Genomic DNA, 20,889 nt, shown 5'->3' with positions numbered 1-20,889 from the left:
TTACATTATGAATACAATTTTTCTATAATTTTTAATATATATTCAAAATAAGACATGCGAAGTCATGAATCAATATTGCATAATCCAAATAAAGAACTACATAGAAAGACACAAATTGTTCGTAAGCATTTCTTGTTGAGAATCCTCAAGCGGGACGATGAAATCAAACTAATGACTTCAAGTACAGTTCATTCATTCCAGCTATAGTTCCAACTTAAACCAATTTTCTTAATAAAAAAAAAGAAAAAAAGAAAAAAAAAAAAAGACAGACCCAGTCACCTATCCTCTCTTATACAAGTTTATTGATGTGAGCTCTACAATTGTCTTGTATGACTTTTTTCTTTCCCTGCAAACCTCCTTCGGGCCTGTTGAGCTTGAAATGCCACGTAAACCTTGATAACATCCTCAAAATATGAACCAACGATGGCAATCTCGTGTACCATATCGTCATGTCAATGCATATAATCCCATACTTTCCAAGTGCCTGCAATGTGCATAGAAGAGTAAGAAACAAGCGAAAACCAAAACTTTGGCAGCAAAAATAACTGGCGAGCGAGCCATGCACGTAGTTAGGCAAGCATTTATTTTGAGGGTCAAATATACCTACTCAATGATGTTGTTGTCCATGAGGAGAACCATCTACTTGTTTATCTTTCCATAGCTTTTCTTGTAAACCAACTCAAACGCTTCATATTAAGATATCTGAAATAGAAGACGAGTAGGGCTTCAGTTATCCCAGAAGATAAATTATTAAACCAGAAATAGTCTGAGATGATTGGTAAATTTGAGAATAATAATCATGATTTTGGTTCTCTCTTCGGAACAGCGAAAAAAGAAAAAAATAATCTCTAAACAAGTCCTAGAGCCCAAAATAACACGAAAAAGCTGAATATTGAACCGATTCAGTTAACTCTCTCCAATGGGTCTGTAAGCTCAAGAAGTTTCCAAATGGTCAAAATGGAATTTCAAAGATGCTAGAAATGAACTTCAAAGACGACAATTTGAGAGTTTGAACTTCATGAATAAGTCGGGAAAGCCAAGTAATCCAATAAAGTCTACTTTAATCAAAATCTTGTTAGATAACAACAAATAATTCAAAATCTTATTTAATCTTTTTACAAAAGTATTTACCAACATGATACCGAAACTGCTCTCCTATCAATCCAACAGATCAATCATGGTTTTCCTTCTTGGGAACCTCTGCGGCAACCTCAAACACATAGCATCCTCAATCTCAATAGGCAAATGTGTCGCCACGAACACAATCCCTCCCTTCTTCCGATGCTCCGCAATGATGTACTCAAGCAACCTCACCCCTTCGGCATCCAATGCCACCGATGGCTCATCGAGTAACCAAATAGGACGATCAATCGCAATAAGCCTTGCAAGCTGAAGTCTTTTCCGCTGCCCCATAGAGAGCATCCTTGCCTTATCATTTAAAAGCCGACCGAGCCCCATGAGCTCCAGCGCGTCCCTAGATTTTCCGTGCTTTCCTTCAAGAAGTTCAAACCATTGGACGTTGTCGAGGACGGTTAGTTTGTCTTTAATGGCGTCTTTGAGTGAAAGCCAATTGAGCTGTAGCTTATATTGTTGGAAGACTCCTGATTGGGTCATGTCGTGGCCATTCCAGAGAACCTCTCCAGCTGAGGGTCGTGAAAATCCTGCTAACATACGTAGAAAAGTGGATTTTCCCGCGCCGTTGGCGCCCGTTAGCATGAGTGCGCCTCCGTCGTGAACTGAGACATTGATGTTGCGGAGGACTGTTTGGGCGTTTCTCATGCAAGAGACGTTGTTGAGGAGTATGCGAGGGAATGGTGGTTTGCGCAGAGACATTGTTCTACTCTTGTTGGAATTGAAAATGCGAAATTAGGATTATAGAAATATGGACAAAAGGGTCTTAATCTGATAAAACAAACCCTACAAACACGAAACAGGGAAAAAGTGCAGAAATCTGAATAATTGATAACTAATTCTAACAAATTTCCAACTCAAATCCCAAATCAAGCAAAAATAGAATCAATAAATCAATCTAAAATCTTTAATAGTTGAATAATGTATAAAACTAAAACTATATGTTAAAAAATAAATACGAAATTTATACATAAAATAACAATTGACTTGTAACAATTTGTAATCCATTGAGATAATAGAAAACCCATTTTACATACAACATGAAACAAAGTAGAATTGAAGAAATATGAACAATAAGACAATTTTAACAAATTTGCTACTCAGATGCCAAACCAAGCAAAATAGAATTAATAAATCAAACTGAAATCTTTCTATAAAAACTGAAAGCTATAAATTAGAATATAAAAAAAACCACAAATTTATACATCAAAAAGCAATATGATTTATAACAATTTGTTATCTATTTAGATAACAGAAAACCCATTTTACATACAACATGAAACAGGGCAGAAATATCAAATTTGTAACTCAGATCCCAAATTAAAATACACATCAAAAGAAAAAAAATCAACGTTTATGATGAATTTCCCTAGTGAGGGTTCAATTGCTTTTAAATGGATGAAATCAAATAATATTTAAACTACTTAAAGATTCCTTCCACTAAACCCTAGATCAAATCTGAGCTGAACAAAGTTTCTAGGGTTCATGGCAATGGAATAAATCTAATAGAAAGAACCAAATGCAGAGTAAAGGAATCGAAAGTACCGGTTGATCTTGCTTCCCTTGCCTTCAGTCTTTCCAGTTAGGGTTTATGGGAGTATAGATTGGTGAGCGATTCTCCGAGTCATCTCGTCTCGGACGAGTTGAACCTATAGTAGAAAAAACTTATTTCCAACCGCATACCCCTTTCCCTTTCTTCTAAGAAGAATTTGAGAGAGAGAGATGGTCCATTAGAATTGGAGTGCTGTTAGTAAAGCAGGTGTGGCAATCATGGTTTTAAAACTTGTTTTGACTTCTCGTCTCGTACGTAGGGCTGTCAACGGATAGCTATCCGATCGGATAGTGCTATATCCGAATTCGAATCCGAAAAAAAATATTGATATCCGAATTCAAATTCGAATCCGATCGGATATCGTTAACCAACATTCGAATTCGTATTCGAAAAGTATATCGGATATCCGATAATATCCGATTCGATAAAAATCCTAACAAAATTAGATTCGATGTACACCAACCTAAAATCAAATCGATTTTCCTAATTTTTTCAATTTCAGAAATTACAATTTTCAACGTATTTCAATTTTAAAATCAAATAAGCTTTGATTTTTGAAAAAAAAAAAAATGAAAAATTCGAATAAAATATAAGGTTTTACAGTGAGAGAGAGAGAGAGAGAGGGGAAATACCTACTTTGGTGTTCGTCGGCCGGGGAAGCGGGTGGCTATGGGGAATTTGTACAGTCGAAACCCGAAACCCACTGGTTCTGCGTTTTTGGTTGAGAAGATAAACATTTTAAGTTATACTTCGCTGCGAAATTTGAATACATGAGAGAATATATAGATAGAAATAAGTTTTGTTGTGTTACATGAATACGTAACACATGTATTTATAATCTGAGCGGATATTATCGAATCGGATTTAGTAATATCCGAATTCGTATAATGTTAAAATAACATCTGAATCCGAACCCGATATCTGAAAATTTCGGATAATATCCGATTTTTCGAATTCGGATTTCGACTATCCATTGACACCCCTACTCGTACGTGAACGAGTCGTCCCGAGTGAGTTTTTCGCAATACGTTTAAGATGTCTTGTTCAACAATGAGAAAAATGAACTTGGGGTTTTAAATCTCGTTCAATACATTGACTTTTTTGTCCATCTCATCCATGCTTGATATTGAGACAACTCGGACGTTACGACTCTATCTTGGATAAGTTTTGAAACCATGGTAGCAATAGAATCCTCTAATAATAATAATAATATTAAAAAAAAATAAAAATTGATTTAGACATATTCACTATGTTTTGCTAAATATTAGTGATACCTCCTTATGTTTTGAAAATGATGACATGCATCCCTTAACCTCAGTCTTCAATGTAGACTAAGGGAAAAAGACTTAAACACCCTCATCTACAACCTCTAATTGAATAAAATTTTAAGCCCTCATTATCTATCTTAAGATTTTATCTACTTCAAATCTTCAACCTTTAAATCTCAAGACAAGAGAATTTTTGAAACAATATAAAATGATGAAATTTTGGATTGAAAAATATAGGGTTTTACACAAGGAAATGTAGAAAATGATGGATTAAAATAAGGTTGAATAGATTAAAATTACCCTAGAAGTTGAAGATATTGAAGATGACTTGTTTTAAAAGAAAAAATAAATAAAATTTATGAAAACAATTAAAAATGATGAGATTTTGGATAAAAAATCTAGGGTTTTATGTAAGGGTTAGTTCTAAGTAGAGAACAATGAATTGAAGATTAAGTTGAGTAGATATAGCATGGAGGAACTTGAAGATGATTAGTTTTTAGAAGAAAAATCTAGGTTTTTAACTAGAGGTTGAAGATGAGGGTGTTAAAGTCGTTTCTCCTTAGTCTATGTAGAAGACAAAGGTCAAATGATGCATGTCATCATTTTCAAAAGATAGAGGATATCTCTAATTTTTAATAAAACGTGGGGGGCATATCTAAATCCACCCCCCCCCCCCCCAAAAAAAAAAAAAAAAAAAAAAAAAAAAAAGAAAAAGAAAAAGAAAAAAGGGACTGACTAATTGCACACCAGTAATAGTTGGTTGCACTCCAAACTTAAAAAAAATTCCTTTTTTTGGGGATTTTTTTTATGACCTTTGATGACCTACAAGTTGCACTTCAATACGTAATATTCTAGAGTTCAAAATTTATTCATCTTCGTATAGTTTTGTATTCTTTGCCCACGTACTTCGCTTGTGATATTCGCATGTGATCTATTTTTCTTGTGACTGATTTTGCATGTGTTCTCTTTGGTTCCAATCTAAGATACTATTTTTTCAATTTCTCCTTAGATTTTGTTTTGAAATTAATATGAACTTATGTTTGAATCTCATATCTTGGATTTTCACGATTGATTTCTAATTTACGCACAGTCTTGACAGAGATATTTTACTTTTGCTTCTATGTTGTAGAATCATTGTGCTTTTATTTACTCTTTTGCAATTGTTCTTCTTCTAAATATTATGAATCACAAACATTGAATATCTATAAATATATATAAAATATTTTTTCCAGACAATAATTTTTAAATATAAAATGAAGAAAAGAAGCACGACCCTTATTATTTCTATGGGTATTGTTGAGAAAGAAGAAAAAAATTTATAAAAAAAGGAGTGCAATATGATTTTAATTATTTTTGGAGTGTAATCATTCAAATGGAGTGCAAAGAGGAATTTTGAAAGGCAATTGGCAATGGATGGTGTGCAACTAGTCGATCCAAAATAATAATAATTTATAGGGTGTATTATTGGATGCCCAACAACAAAATCTCACCTTTATGATTTACATAACAAGCCATTTAAATATGGATGATTTAGATAATTCCTACACGGACACCCCTATGTTTTCAAACTGATGATATGCCCCCCTTTGAATTCAGTCTTCTTTGATAGACTAATAGAAAATGAATTGAATGTGACTGTCTTTCTATCCCAAATTCAGTCATCTTCAATCTCTTGGATAAAATTTTCTTCCTTTTCTTCTATTATATGATTCTATCTACTTCAACCTTAATACCACAAGGCAAGATAAGATTTTTAGGAAATAGAAAATTACATAATTTTGAGTATAAAAATTTAGGGTTTTCTACAAAAGATTAAGGTGAATGAGGGCCTTTAGTATTAGTCTAAAAGAGAAGACTGAGGTCAAGGGGCACATTATCAGTTTGAATTCGCCAGCGACGTATCTAATATTCACACAAACATTGACGGGTATCATCAATAAATCACATTTTTTTTCTCTCTATAGAATTGGTTAGATTAAATTATTCAACTCTTTCGTAACAAAAGGTGGGCATTTGGTCTAGTGGTATGATTCTCGCTTTGGGTGCGAGAGGTCCCGAGTTCGATTCTCGGAATGCCCCCTCCCTACTAAGCACATTAGAGTTTTGTTTTGTTTATTCTTTTTGTAGGGATTTATATATTAGAAACAGGCATTTAAATAGCAGTGTAATTATTATTTAAATATATCTTTAATCATAAAAAAAATTAAAATTAAAATTTGAAAATCTAAGAGATCCTACAAGATCTAGATGCAAGAACACAAAGAGAGATGAAGCTTAAGAGAATGCTTACAAGAGAACCTGAAATTAATCCAACAATTTTAACTCAATTACAACTTAATCATTTTAAGCTTTCTATTGTTTGAATATATGCCAAACCCACTCATCAAATTAGTCTATAATGGTGTGAGCTAAATCATTAAACATTTACTATTATACAAACTCAAATGAAACATAAAATAACAGAATCAATGGAAATAGCCCAAAGTCAGAAAACCGATCATCAACATTGCCACTCCACACAGACCTATATTTGCAACATTTACTGTTTGACCACTTTTTCGAGGTGTCCCAATCGGTACGGCAGCGGGTCCAGTAACAGACGTAGTGTCTAATACCGGGGGTAATGGTGGATCAACAATGTCCGCTGCTTTAAGGGCTGGTGCAGGGGCTTCGGCTGGTGGTAGTACGTCGGGTGGAACCAAGCCGATCAAAGAACCGGGTTCAGCTGGCAAGATTGAGTAAGGGACATTGGCGTCGAGATTTCAACATGGGCTTCCTGTGGTAACAAAAGAATTATTCGAGTTTATGCAATTTAAGTATATATTCACAAATTTGAGTAATTTTGTACCAACTATTGGAGTATTAGATTATGGAGTATCGTATTACTTCGTTGTTCACCTTAATACGATACTCCATAATCTAATAATCTAATACTAACATAATCAATTTGTAGATAGTTATAAGTGGTGAAAAACTTACTCAAGTAGGCAATTGCAGTGGCTGGATAATCCATTACGATTCCATCAACTCCGATTCCTGAGATGTAGGTTGCTATCTCCATGATTGGGTCCGAGAAGAAATCAAATGCGATCGTCGTGTATTCATTTCTGAGTACCGAGACATATACGGAAATGTTGGCAGAGTGCATCTTATCTACAACGTCTGTAGAGGAAATAGTGAAGCCTCCCGAGGTTGTGATGATGGAGGATCGATGGAGGTTAATTGCATCTGCGAACTTTTTGATTTCTTCTAAGGATTGTTTAGGTGCACTACCAATGTCCTCTTCGATGGTGAGGATTTTCTTGTAAGTAGGGATGTTTTTGAACTTCGAAAGCACTGCACTATCATCCGATTGAATGAAAACTTGTTGAGTGATTTGCTTGTCAAAAGTGGCATTAGTCAAGGCTTTGGCAACGACATCCGTTATACTAAGACCCTTCTTCGATGCAAGGTAGGTGGCATTCTGATAAAAAAAAGAGAGAGGGAACGTTGTGATAACTTAGACCACTCTTCGTACACTCATTTACCCAAGATTTTAAGAAAACTTAATCAAATTTAGTCAAGAAAAGAAACTCACCTCTATGTTGATCAGGATTCCAGAAGTAGCCTTGGCCTTTGCAAAGTCGAGGAATTCGGGGAGTGTCATGAGTTTACCCTTATCCTTGTTTGCTGGATTTCTAGGCAAGTCCAATTCTTCGGGACTTGTTAGTTGTGCTGAAAAAAACAAAGTTCTAAGTGTTAACCAACCAAATACTCCAAAAGAACGATTGCTTTTTTTATTTTTAAAATTGGGGGTATGGCACACCCAAGAGTGGAGGAAAATATACACTCAACACACCCCCTCACCCATAAAGGTGGAAGAGTTGAACCCATGACCTATATGAACTTAGCGTTCTGATGCCATGTTAACCAACCAACTACTCCGAAAGACAGATTTTTTGGAGAGGGAGAGAACTATGAATATAAGAGGGTCATGGGGCTTAACTGGGGTATGACACACCCAAGAGTGGAGGAAAATATACACTCAACACTCCCTTTCACCCATAAGGGTGGAAAGAATCGAACCCGTGACTTATATACGAACTTGGCGCTCTAATACCATGTTAACCAACCAAATACTCCAAAAGACTGATCATTTGAAGAGAAGGAGAACTATGAATATAAGAGGGTCACGGGGCTTAGAGTGGAGGAAAATACTAAACACTAGGATCATTAGGGCCTCTATAATCACAAAGTTCGTGAACACATAGTTTCTAACTAGTCCTAATTAAGATGGTAATGGAACTCAAATCTTATTCGAAACAATAAGGGTGGAACGAGAAGGAAATTATAAGAGGTTTACGCTTTAAGCTGTGAATCTCGCTCCAAGAGAGGTCAAACGAAAATATCCCATTCTTCTGTTGGATTTCAGGGATCATGGTGGCTCGTGACATGAACATAGTCATCGCAGTAGTGCCACCCGTGAGGTCCGGTGAGTCCAAGCAGAAGGGCACCCCATCTTTTGTCAATTGGACTGAGCAATCTATTATGTCAGCTCCATCGTCCACGGCTTGCTGATATGCAAGATCGCTGCTGGCGGCATAGATTCCACTCGCTCCATTATGGGAGATGACCAAAGTTTTCTCTGATAGATCACAAAGTCATTAATTAGAACTAAGAGTGCATGATTTATTGCTCTTTTTTTTTTTTTTCTTCAAATGGATGTGAACTCACCTTTTCTAGGCTTAGTTTTCTTGTTTTGAGCCAAACAAGCTGCAAGAAAAGGAGCATTATGAGTGTAGAATATTAGAACTCGAAAAACTAATTTTTTTTTTTGTGGTCATTTTTGGTGTAAAACTAGTATGAAAAAATAGAACTAACCTAAACTTAAATTCACTTGAGTTAGAAACAAACATACAAACAAAATGGACTCTTGGAAGCTTGCAATGAGCTTGTTTATAGGTTAAAACTTTAACAAACAAGCTATTTGAAGGATAATAGCTAAATAAAGGAAATCTAAGGTACCCATCTACTAGACCAGCCCATAAAATATATCATTAATGTGACATTATAATTCTCATTCCTATTTAGAATATATTTCCATCGGTCTCTCAAATTTCTGGTCAATGTGTAATATTGAACACTATAATCTTCATTTCCTTACTCTATATGGGTGTTTATTTTAGTTCTATGATTAGGAGTGAATTTTCAAGTTTTTTTTATTTAGTTTTTATAAATGTTTTGATGTAATCAAACCAGCTCCATCCACCGAAACCAAAACCCATTTGAAACAAAAAAAATTTAAAGAGAATTTTTGTGGAATAATAACAGAAGAGAACCTTACCAATGGCCTCTGATGCAGTAGGAGGGAAGTCAGTAATCACCCCATCGACAGAGAACTCTGAATTATCGATGAACTTCAAGTACTCCAACGTGGGGTCATAACTATAGTCAAAGCTTCCGGGCATGTCATTTGCAAAACCATAAGCATACACTTCTAGTCCTTGTTTATGAGCATCGACAACAAGACTAGTGTGAGACTCTAAATATTGATCGGCATTAACGGGCCAAATGTAGTTCTTGGGGACGAGAATTCCTGAAGCGAAGGACATGATCGTTAATAGATTCTCCAAGATTGAACTATATGTTTAGTTGGTTGTCGGTTCGATTGCGTCCACATCTAGAAACCAAAATATGAGCTTTGTTCTGTCTTTGTTAAGCTTCCCATTGAGGCTCTTTAAAAACCCAATCCCAGGGGATGATATATAGTTGATACCCATTGATTTTGATGCCTTTTGAACGTACGATCCTATATTTAGATTGTGTTGCTTGTAGAACATATCATACTGCAATTCACATTAAAGAAACATTAAATAAAATAAGAGAAACTATTTAGTTTGAGAGCGAGGGAGAGGTTCGATAATAGTACTTACTTGCACATTTAACCAAAATTTAGGGGGGCGAAGTCCTGTAATGTCTCCAACTGTAGTAAGGGGAAGGGTGTCATCGAAGAAACTTGGACGAGAGAAGATACTTTGAGTCACTATAGGGAGAAGAAAATGCAACAAAAGAAAGAAAAAATGGTTAATATCAATTCAAATTTTACTAGCAATTCAAACTCAAGTTATCAACAAAGGATAAATGAAAAAAACCAAGATAAGTAGTTTAATTTTCAACTATATTCTTGTGTTCTTTATATGAATCGATAATGGGATATAGCTAATTCAGCCTTATAGCTGAAAATATAATCCAACTTAAACTAAAACATGTTTGGGAAAACTTTCCAAGTATAATTGATATTAGAAGAGGATCACTGTCTATTAAAAAAAAAAAAAAACCAAAATTTTGTACAAAATAAACAGCTATAGATATTATTAGTATGGGTTTAGAACCTGTTGAAGATAATTGTTAAAATCATGCCTAGCGAATAGTGTATGTTGAATAGGGTAGTATTGATATGTTGTGAGTTTTGTTCCCCATTGCCTACTTGTTATTTTTGTACTTGGTTTTTTTTTCTATATGGAGTACCTTAGATCTTCGTGTAATACATCTACTTCATTAAATTATTTTGTGTACTACACGGACACACTCGTGCCCACAGTTAGTCTCAATGTGGAAAATTCCTTCGAGGAGATTTGAACTCGTGACCTAAATGAACCTAGTGCTCTGATACTATAATAAGTTTGGGGGTCCAACTCAAAATCAATTGACAATGAGTGGAGAAGCCCAAGAACTTATAAGGAGACAGACAAGGCAATGAGTGTCCAATGTGGGATTAAACTCAACACACCAGAACCCGGATTGAACCCATCGTGGAAATTTTGTTAGAAATCAGATTGAGAAGAAAAAAATAATTTTTTTCGTAAAGTAAAACAACTTCAACCCAAAGAAAATGCCCTTAAGATTCTTCTATGAAAAAAATCAGATAAAAACAAGAAGAATAAATACTCTTTTGTGCTACAGAATCCGTTGTTTTAGGATCTTTCAACTTGAATATTTTTTATAATGGGGCTGTAATCAGTCTTCATTGAAATTGCCAAACCATCTCAGTCGACGTTCTCTTAGTTTATTGCCTATTAGAGCCACTCCTACAATTTCCCGAAGACATTTGTTTCTAATTTTATTTAAATGTTAAAAAATTAATTAATTTTAAGAGAAACAAAATTAAAGAGGCGCGTATGGACTTACATGTTACATTGCTAAACAATTGGTTTTCTGTGAAGTCCACTGCAAACCACCCACGAACGTTTTCTCCGTTCACATTATAGTTTTCTGTCCACGAGGGTAAATTACAGCTATATTTGTCGAATTGTCCAACTTTACATCTTTCTGGCATATAACAGTCCCATCTTTTGTTAGTTGTAGATCACAATATAAAATCACATTGGACAAGCTAGTCGATATTGCAAATTGGTAGGCGAATTGGTTAGACTCGGGAAAAAGCCCTGAAAATCCACTGTGTGCTATTACCACGGGACTATCACCTATATATAGTCACATTTAAAAAGATGTCTTACTGTGAGAATCACATATAAGTTGAAACCTTATTATAGGGAAATTGGGCATGAGAAACAACAACAACAATAAAAAAATAAAATGCAAATACAAAATAAATAGAGAACACAACACAAAATTTACGTGGTTTGGCTCACTTCCTCTCAGTAAAACTAAAATTCTTCCTCATAGAATCCCTAAAGGCGAAAAGTTACTAGTGTTGATGAAGACAGGTTTTGTTGAGAATAGTAACTTAAAGGTGAAATCGGGTTTTGAACCCATGTCTTTGGCATAAACACTCGCTAACTTAACCAACTTAGCAAGCCGATGCCTACAAAATATATGTGTAATATGATGTAATTTTATCTTTTAGAAATATTGAACTCATACTGACTGTTCAATTTGCCATTTTTGCACCAAAATAAGATAATTTTAGCTTAAATTTATTTTTCAAAAATATGTTTTCTTGGCACTAAAATGGCGTAACAGGAATTTTAGATCTAACTGCATTAAGTCATTAATGAAGGTGAAATGTAATGTGAAAAGAGGTTTATGAGTGCTAAATTACATTGAAAGTAGCTAAGAATACATTAAGAAAAAAGATTGATCAAGGAGGATTCTCATCTAATTTTAATTTTATTTTAAAAAATCAAATATATAAAAAAACAAACAAAATAAAGTGGAGAACCAAAATAAATAATTTTTGAATATGTAAAAAAATTACTACATCTTATTGAAAGAAAAAAAAAAAAAACTAAAACAGAAATTCTGTTTTTTTTTTCCTTGTCATTTTCATAAATTTCAAATTCTATAATCCAATGGATTGAAAAAATATGTCGAATCAAACTTTAAAAAAAAGTTGGGTGATATTGGAAAAAAAAATAATAATAAAAAAGGAACCCTTCAAGGGATTAAACAACCAGCCTATATGCTACATATCAATCCATGAAAATCAAAGAAAAATAAATTTTACCGCTAAGCGTCTGCCATTTCTGCAACGTCTCCTCTTGAGAATTTTTCTCTAGAGCCAATTGGATCAATACGAAAACGAAAAATAAATATCGAACCATCCTCTTGTAATCCTGAAAAAAAAAAATTTTGATTAAATTATCTACTAAGAAAGATGAAAAAATTAAGAAAACAAAATTGAAAAAAGATTGGTCCACATAAAACCCAAAATTTAAAAACACCCCAAACTCCACCATTGGTAAGATTGAATGGTACCCACGACCTCAAATGGATAATTTTTCCTGTAATTTTAACATTAAAAATCTATATATATATATATATATATTTTTAACAGAGAGAGAAAGAAATCTTACTAGATATTTAATGGAGCTAGTGGAGGGAGAAGGGTTACATTCCCTATCAAGCTCCACAAAATAAAAACTCTCAAGGGAATGAGGTGGAACTTGGAAGAGAGAAAGAGAGAGAGAGAGAGAGGTTTTATTTAACTTGTGCCATAAAAATAATGGTTGGTCTTGGTCAAGAACCCGGTTTATTGGTCTAACCGTTTTGCTTCTCATATCCAGACATGGGCTCTTTGTAGTTGGCGCGAGATTTACAGATCAATTCGCAACGGCTCAACGGCTTTTTGAAAGAATGCGGATCCTGTACTCCATGGAATTGGCAGATATACTACTACAAATCTCCATTTAACACCACGTGTTAATAATAGTATTGGACAAAAACATGAGCCTAGTTGGTGATTTGTAGAAATTATTATTATTATTATTATGAGTTGTGCTGGGGTGACCGCAAGCTGAAATCTCATATGGCACTTCTTGACACGGAACCATACATGATTTTCACTCGTATCTCGATGAAAAGCATCTATGGTTCCCATTAGGGGGTGGAACTAGTAAGGAGCTGGTGGGGGCAATCCCCCCCCCCCCCCTCCCAACTTTCAAACACCCCTATATTTTCCACTAATTTACATGCCCCATTTGTCCCCACTCCCTCACCTCACTCCCCATTTGCACCCACACCCTCACCTCACTCAAATTCCCCTTTCAATTTTGTTGTTGATGACATTGCCTCTTGGGCCTTCTCATCTACTAATTGAAAATAACCTAAATATCATTTTATTCAATTTTCAACTAAAAACCTCTTAATTTCTCCCTAAAATCATTCATCTTTAAGTTCTTCAACTATACAACTAACCATAGTTTGCCCCCACTACAAGAAAATCCTTGCTCCGCCCCTGGTTCCCATACACTTTTACATCAAGAAGTGCGATATGAGGTTCCAGCATGAGGTCCCTTCAATATTATTTTATTACACTGTGTTTGGATTGAGAGAAAATAAATGAGTTTCTCTCAATTTCTCTTATTTGGATTGTTAAGTGGGGTTATAAGAGAAAAGAAGAGAGAAAAACATGATGAGTTTCTTTCTCTCTAAAAGTGGAGAGATGAGGAGAGAAATAGAAAGAAATCCTTTTAAAATATTTTATAATTTCAATTCTGCCCTTAGATCTTTTTTAAGATATTTTAAAATTTCAAAGTTGTCTCAAGTTCTTTCCTATTAATCCAAACATAATGGAGAAAAATTGAGTTCTCTTCTCTTCCCTTCCCTTCTTTGTATTTGGATTGAGAGAAAAGAAATTCATTAAGAAAAGAGAAAGGAAGAGAAGATAAACTCAATTTCTCTCCACCATGTTTGAATTGACAAGAGAGAACTTGGGACAACTTTGAAATTTTAAAATATCTTAAAAGAGATCTAGGGGTAGAGTTGGCATTATAAAATATTTTAAAAGGGTTCTTTTTTATTTCTCTCATCTTCTCCCCACTTTTGAAGAGAAAGAAAATACACTCTTCTTTCTAATTCTTTTTTCTTCTCTCCACACTTAACAATCCAAACAAGAGAAATGGAGAGAAACTCATTTATTTTCTCTTCCCTTCTCTTCTCTTCTCTACATTTCTCTTAATTCAAACACAAGAGAGTTGTGTTGGAGTGTCCCCAAGTTGAGCCATCCATAGGTGGGTCCAGATAGTGTGCCACTTGGCACAATATGGTTACCTTGAGTTCGATAGTTAGCCAACTATATTTTAAGTTTTGAAGGCCGAAAAATTTGCAATCAGAGAGAATAACATTAGAAGGTGGGAAAATCAAATTCCTAACGGGTAGGAGAATCCATTTCCCGCCCGAACTAGAAGATCACTTTGGATAAGAAATTGAATTCTAAGGAAAATACAAAATGAAATGCTTAGAAATTACATTTGCTAAGTAATTCGTTTTTCTACCCATGTGCAATCAAACCAGTACTTAATGGACATTTTATTTTTAGGGTTAGGATAAGTTGACTCATGACAAATGATACATATAAAAAAAGGGGCGCTAGGTCTATTTGCACACATCGAAATGGCAAATTGCACTCACTTTCTTGCGATATCCACCTTAATTTTAAAATATCTGTTTGCACACACCGAATAAATCTATTTTAACTTCTATTGTTTATTGCACACCTAAAAGTATCGAACCATTTCTTCTTCTTCTCTCTCTCTCTCTCTCTCTCACACATACACACACATTTCTTTTTCTTTGCATCTTGAAAGATTTTAATAAGGATTTTAAACTTTAATCTAACTTATTTTTCGTACTCTTGACACTTTCAATCAAGTCGAAGTTGTTCACATGAGAAAATTATGTTTGAAAGGTACCTACCGAAACTGTTTTATAAGATTGGATTGGAACCTACCAAATCAATTTTACAATAATGGGTAAAAAGCTATATTCAATGCGTATTTACTGAATTTGTTTGATAAAAAAAAAAAAAAACTGTTTTGTCTATTATAACTATAATAATAATAAAATAAAAAAACTGTTTTGTTGACCTTTAATGGACTGTTTCCAGTTTCACAAACCAAGAACAATGCTACTGTGTAGCAGGTAGCACAGTAGTAACTATGCTTCCTTGATCATTTCCACCACATCGATCTTCTAAAAAGTTCTCAACCATCAATTTTATGATTTTTTTTTTCTTCTGTTTTACTCACCATATCAGTTATACACAATTTAATATAAAATATTCCAAAATATAAAGTGAACCCACAGCAGAAATTATCTCGAAGTAAATTAAAAGAGTAGGTCCTCCTGAGGAGGACACCATCACTTCCCACTATGAATAAGATTCAAATTGTGTGAAATTATCACAAACAGAACTTGAACATGAGGAAGGAAGTAGGAGTTGTAATTTTTTCCCTTCTCGTGATGACTTGGTTCGGATTCGGGTTCGGGGCAATGGGTTCAATGCCCCGGAGGTTGATGTTTGAAGACGATCCCATCGTCATTCCTTCGGATCCAGAGACGATCGCTTGTGTACGAAAAATACCCGCGGAGAGTGTGTGCTTGAATAATATTTGGAGCTCTACGGGTAGGTCGAAATCCGACCCGTTATGGTACTTTATAAGACCCGAATGTTGTAAACCCGCTCTAACACTAGGTGATGAATGCTGGAACCATTTGTTCGGCTTTCCCACGGTGCCACGTGTTATCAAGAATTACTGTGCATATGTGAATGAAGCCCTCCCTCCATATTAAGAAAATTTGGGCTAATATGTGTTTATTTTTCTTTTTAATTGGATGAAATAATTTGGACTTCTTTGCCTCGATATATAATTATGGATGCAATTTTCCTCAATCGATCTTCTACCGATCAACTACTTAAAATAAAATAAGATATTTTTTACGAGATTCGTCGAATCCAACAACTACATTCCTGGGCTATTCGAGAGTAATTTCACTGTTAATCAGAGAATAATTGTTCGATCTCTCCTCTGTAGATTCCCTTTACAATGCATAATACCTCCTCTTACATAGGTTTAAAAAAAGAAACCTAAAAAATAAAGTGATCGCTCTAACTTTGCTCAATAAATGTCTTTTCAAATAAATTAATCTTTCAATTAAGAGTTTTTTCTTATTAAGATTCTTTCCTTAATCAGATAAAATTAAATCATGTCATATAACCTGATAAATGAATTCAATGCAGCTCTCGAGATTACTAATATGCTTCTCTTGATCTGTATGATCATACCTACATCTAGTCGTGTGGATTGGTACATATAACCAATCTAGATCATGGTTTTAAAACTCGATTTCCCGTCTCGTCTTGTTCATGGCAGATATCGAGTTGTCTCGAATGAGTTTTTCGATATGTTTGAGACGCTTTGTTCAAAAATGAAAAAAAAAAAAAAAAATGAATGTGAGGTTTTAAATCTTGTTCGAAAAATTGACTTATCCATCTTGTCCATGCCTGATACCGAAACAACTCAGACAATACATCTCGATTTTGGACGAGTTTTGAAATCATGATCTAGATGGTGTGATCTGTCATCCCTCCACAATACTATATTTACTCAATAGAATAATATATAGTACTTTAAGGCATAGTGACAAAATCAAAGATACGAGAATAATTTGATGGGAAAAGAAAAAAAATCCCTTATGAAACTTTGACAACCTATTATTAAGATTGTCTACAGGTCTAATTCCCTAGTATGAATTGAATGAAATGTATGATCACGATTCATGTTAGGAGGTGCGACGGTTGATGTCAGGAGGTGCGAAACACCCCATCTTAGATGAGAAATAACACAAAGTAATGATCTTTAAAATCATCATCCATCTATTATAGAATTGAAACAAAACTAAGATGTAGGCTTATAATATCTTTTAACCATTAGGAGTCTTTTCCCATATAAATTGTTGCAAACAAGGTGATTTGGGGAAGCTTTTAATTTGAGAGAGAGAACAAACTAACAAAACGTAACTGAAAACAATTGCACTATTCAAAATTCAAGTATTTTACATCCACACATACACAAAGAGTTGTGATTTTCTAAAGCACCCTCTGACATACGCCCCCTAATGTAGCATGGGCTAGAACCACTAATCTTTTTCTTCGAGATATACAATTGTACATCTCCATAAATATGTGTAATTGTGTATCCCGAGAAAAGATGGGACGTCAAAAATCATTTCTCCATACACAAATGAAACAACTTTACAAGAAGACTAATGGTAAAATGACTGAAAAAAAATACTACTCGATCAGCTCAGTGTCAAATGGGAGTGTCCTACGTAACCACTCTAGGATGACTCCTACTATTACAGATAACCAAATAACGGAAGCCCAATATTAAACAGAGTGTCATGCTCAGTCACTCTAAGATGACTCTAATATTACAGATAACCAAATAACAAAATTTAAGTGAGATTCCCATTGGTAAAGGTTGCTGTTATAATAGGTGTCTTGTTAGTGTTACGTTTGCCATTCAAGTGCAATAAACATACCTTGAAAATAAGCATCCCGAGTGTATTTGATGCACTTTAATTTAACAAAACCCTTATAAGACCAATATCAAACATGGATCAATAAATACACTTTTGAAATTGGATTTTGTATCGAAACTGCCCTTAGAAAAATATTTTCTTTTTACTAAAATGCCCTTCCATACTTATTCCAAAGATGTATTTATTGCACTTGCACATGATAATAAAACTTTGCTCATTCAAACATTTTGTCTATTATAATTTAAAAGAGTTGTCCTCGAGCGGTTTCAACGGGGGGGAATATCTTGACGTGTTGGTGCGTGCATGCACATAGATAGATGCGTTTAAAACACATCTATGAATATGGGCACGCCACCACGTCAAGACATTGCCCGTATGTCCCCCACTGAGGTCACTCCAACATTAATCATACTAAAAACTGTTTTTGTTCTTAAAGAGTATCTTAAATGGACTGTTTCCAGTTCCAGAAAAATAAGAACAGTGCTATTGTGTAGCACGTAGTACAGTAGTAACTATGCTTTCCACGATAGTTTTGGTCACATCAATCTTCTAAAAAATTCCTAACCATCCATTTTTAGGATCTTTTTTTTCCCTTCTATAAAGACACATAATTTAATTGAAAATATTTCAAAAGAGTCATGACAAACTGTCTTCGTTGGACTAAACACTGAGTTGATGTGGTAGTGCACAAATAACCATAGATTTATTTCTTCGGGATACAAGTTAAAATATCAACAGTTCTCTTTGTACTGCCACGTCAGCGCGGTGTTGAACACTGTATCTAAAGTGGACCCCACACCTTAAACATAGCCTATGATGATGCAGTTTCGCACAGCAGAAATTAATCTTGGGAGTTAAATTGAAAGAGTATCTCCTCCTGAGTCCTGAGGAGGACACCATTACTTCCCAATATAAATAGGATTGAAAATTGTGTGGAATTCTCACAAACAAAAGCTTGAGCTATGAGGAAGGAAACAGGAGTTGCAATTCTTTCGCTTCTCGTGATGACTTGGTTTGGAACCGGGTTCGGATTCACGTTCATGGAAATGGGTTCGGAGCCCCGGAAGTTGATTGAAGACGAGACCCAAATCAGTCCTCCGTCCCCAGAGACGTGGGCTTGCGTACTGAAACTCCAAACAGGGTGTTTGTTTAAGGTTAATGAATTTATGGACAGGCTGAAATCCGACCCGTTATGGAACCAATTAAAACCCGAATGTTGCAAATCAGCTTTAACACTAGGTGATAATTGCTGGCTCTCTTTGTTCAACGTTCCCACAGTGCCACGTGGTATCACGAGTTACTGTGCTAATGTGGCTCAAGACATCCCTCCAAATGAAGAAAATATGGGCTAATATGTGTTTATGTGTTTGTTATTTTATTTGGGTGAAATAATTTGGGCATCTTTTGCTTTATATGTAGTTTTGGGGGTCTATTAAAAGAATTAAGTTAATTATAATTTTGGATGCAATTTTTCACAATCCTCCGATGATCAATTATATAAAAATCCATAAAGGATTCGACGTTCCACTATAAATTAGAGAATAATTAGATCTTGTTCTTTCAGATCCCTTTACAATATATAATACCTCCCCTTAAATAGGTAAAAAAATCAACTCTAAAATGAATCCTCGAAATTGTAATTTCTTAATAATTATTTATTCAAATAAAATGACTCATTTCAATTTAAAAATATTTTTTTATTGAGATTATTTTATTAATCAGATCAGATTAAATCATGTTACATGACACGATAGATGGATCTATTATAGATCTTAAGATACACACTTATATGATCCTCCCTAAATCAAATTTACATCGAGGATTGAACGGATTAGTACCATATGACCCATCTGGATTGTGTGATATTTTATCCTCCACAATAATATATTTAGCATTAAAAAGTCATAAACAATCAATATTAGTGTAAGATATAGTGACAAAATTAGGATTTGAGAGACAAGGAAATTTTTGACAACCATTATTAAGAAATAGGACCACCCATACATCTAAAGCCATTTAAAAATTAGGATTTAAAGAGTGGCTACGATATTAGGATTTAAAAAGTCAACTATTTATCAAGGACAGTGTTGTGGGGATGCACAACAAGATTTACGAAGTTGAAGAATTATAAATTGCCGATTTTTATTGTAAATTTGTAAATCATTTTTTATAAGATTAAAAAATTTAGATTGAATTGATTTTTTTTGTAAGGATGATCTCTAATCAGTCTAGTCCAAAATTTTAAGTCATATAAGACAAATTTCATCAAATAACGTTGTTGTCCTAAAATTGTCACTCAAACGCCCCCAATATATATTAAACAAGAAGTAATTTAAAATATATAAATAACATAAAATATTTTATATATCTTTATATAAAACTAGAGTTCGGGTTGAACTAGGTTGCCCAAACCCTCAACCCAAATTAAAGTCAGGTTGAATTATTCTAACCCAGGCTCAACTCATGTTCTACATAGCTCGGCCATGTTCACCCATCAATCATGCTGAGCTCGGGTCAGCCTGTAAAAGTTGCAACTCTAATGTTAGAAAGTGCTACAATTTAAGTTAGGAGGTAGGCAACATCCCATCTTAGCTCAACCCTGAATGCTCACATTTGACAAAATCTTTATCTCTGCTTTTTATCAAAAGAGAGAGAGAGAGGTGTGGCCGATAGTGCGGTACCCACTAGTAATGCATTGGGTAAGACTTAAAACAGGTCTGATTCAGACATGATACGTATCTACTCATATTCATATTATCCGGATTTTTAATGCAATCCATATCCATATCCATATCCAACTCGGATGCTACTAGTTCAAACCATATCCGATTTCTTTCTTTACTTTCATCAAACTCATATCCAGATCCGATCCAATCATCCAATCGAATAAATTATTTCGAATCGGATAATTTCAAACCAATACATAATAATTTATTAAAAACCGTGACTTAAATGTCGTTTGAACTCAACACTTAATACTCATTTGATGATGAATGATAGACTAAAATAATATAAAAAATATAACATACAACATACAAAATAATGTATTATTCGGAGATAAGGATGGGATTGTATTTGAGCCGGGTCAAGAGACATCAACCCATATCCGACCCATATTTTAATTCCCGCTAAAAATTGAATTCTAATCCAACCCATTTTAAACCCTAGCATTGG

The 20,889-nt window shown here is 34.4% G+C and overlaps 2 protein-coding genes, 1 non-coding gene and 1 pseudogene across 19 annotated transcripts; 1 reads left to right on the top strand and 3 right to left on the bottom strand.

Moving 5' to 3' along the window:
- Positions 1-60: 60 nt before the first annotated feature.
- ABCI1 (non-intrinsic ABC protein 10) lies at positions 61-3,441 on the bottom strand. Of its 16 annotated transcripts, none has more exons than XR_015182227.1 (5): positions 3,316-3,441; positions 2,677-2,780; positions 1,132-1,917; positions 604-702; positions 61-484 (listed from the first exon to the last, which is right to left on the bottom strand). XR_015182227.1 is itself a non-coding variant. In XM_086456393.1 (3 exons), the coding sequence occupies exon 3, from the start codon at positions 1,831-1,833 to the stop codon at positions 1,159-1,161; it is 675 nt and encodes a 224-aa protein (XP_086312519.1). In that variant the 5' UTR covers positions 1,834-1,837; positions 2,677-2,826; positions 3,320-3,382; the 3' UTR covers positions 1,042-1,158. The 16 variants fall into 16 exon arrangements, 1 of the variants encoding a protein (XP_086312519.1); XR_015182230.1 differs by having other exon boundaries at positions 1,132-1,842; XR_015182222.1 differs by having other exon boundaries at positions 1,132-1,837.
- A 2,517-nt stretch (positions 3,442-5,958) lies between these two features.
- TRNAP-UGG (transfer RNA proline (anticodon UGG)) lies at positions 5,959-6,030 on the top strand. The gene has a single exon. It is a non-coding gene; the product is annotated as a tRNA-Pro (tRNA).
- A 145-nt stretch (positions 6,031-6,175) lies between these two features.
- Positions 6,176-9,542, bottom strand: LOC147392698 (glycerophosphodiester phosphodiesterase GDPDL7-like). Its single transcript, XM_086456410.1, has 7 exons — positions 9,275-9,542; positions 8,665-8,703; positions 8,294-8,575; positions 7,529-7,665; positions 6,931-7,414; positions 6,476-6,676; positions 6,176-6,249 (listed from the first exon to the last, which is right to left on the bottom strand). The coding sequence occupies exons 1-7, from the start codon at positions 9,540-9,542 to the stop codon at positions 6,176-6,178; spliced, it is 1,485 nt and encodes a 494-aa protein (XP_086312536.1).
- On the bottom strand, positions 6,303-12,861 carry LOC147392697 (glycerophosphodiester phosphodiesterase GDPDL7-like; annotated as a pseudogene). Its single transcript, XR_015182202.1, has 10 exons — positions 12,747-12,861; positions 12,398-12,506; positions 11,119-11,414; positions 9,864-9,973; positions 9,275-9,776; positions 8,665-8,703; positions 8,294-8,575; positions 7,529-7,665; positions 6,931-7,414; positions 6,303-6,727 (listed from the first exon to the last, which is right to left on the bottom strand). The product of XR_015182202.1 is annotated as a glycerophosphodiester phosphodiesterase GDPDL7-like (transcript).
- Positions 12,862-20,889: the final 8,028 nt, after the last annotated feature.

This window comes from Akebia trifoliata, chromosome 10 (assembly GCF_017979445.1).
Source record: "Akebia trifoliata isolate Shusen 1 chromosome 10, ASM1797944v1, whole genome shotgun sequence".
Lineage (NCBI taxonomy): Eukaryota > Viridiplantae > Streptophyta > Magnoliopsida > Ranunculales > Lardizabalaceae > Akebia > Akebia trifoliata.
Note: the sequence above shows the minus strand (reverse complement) of the source record. Positions and strands in the feature narration are given on the sequence as shown.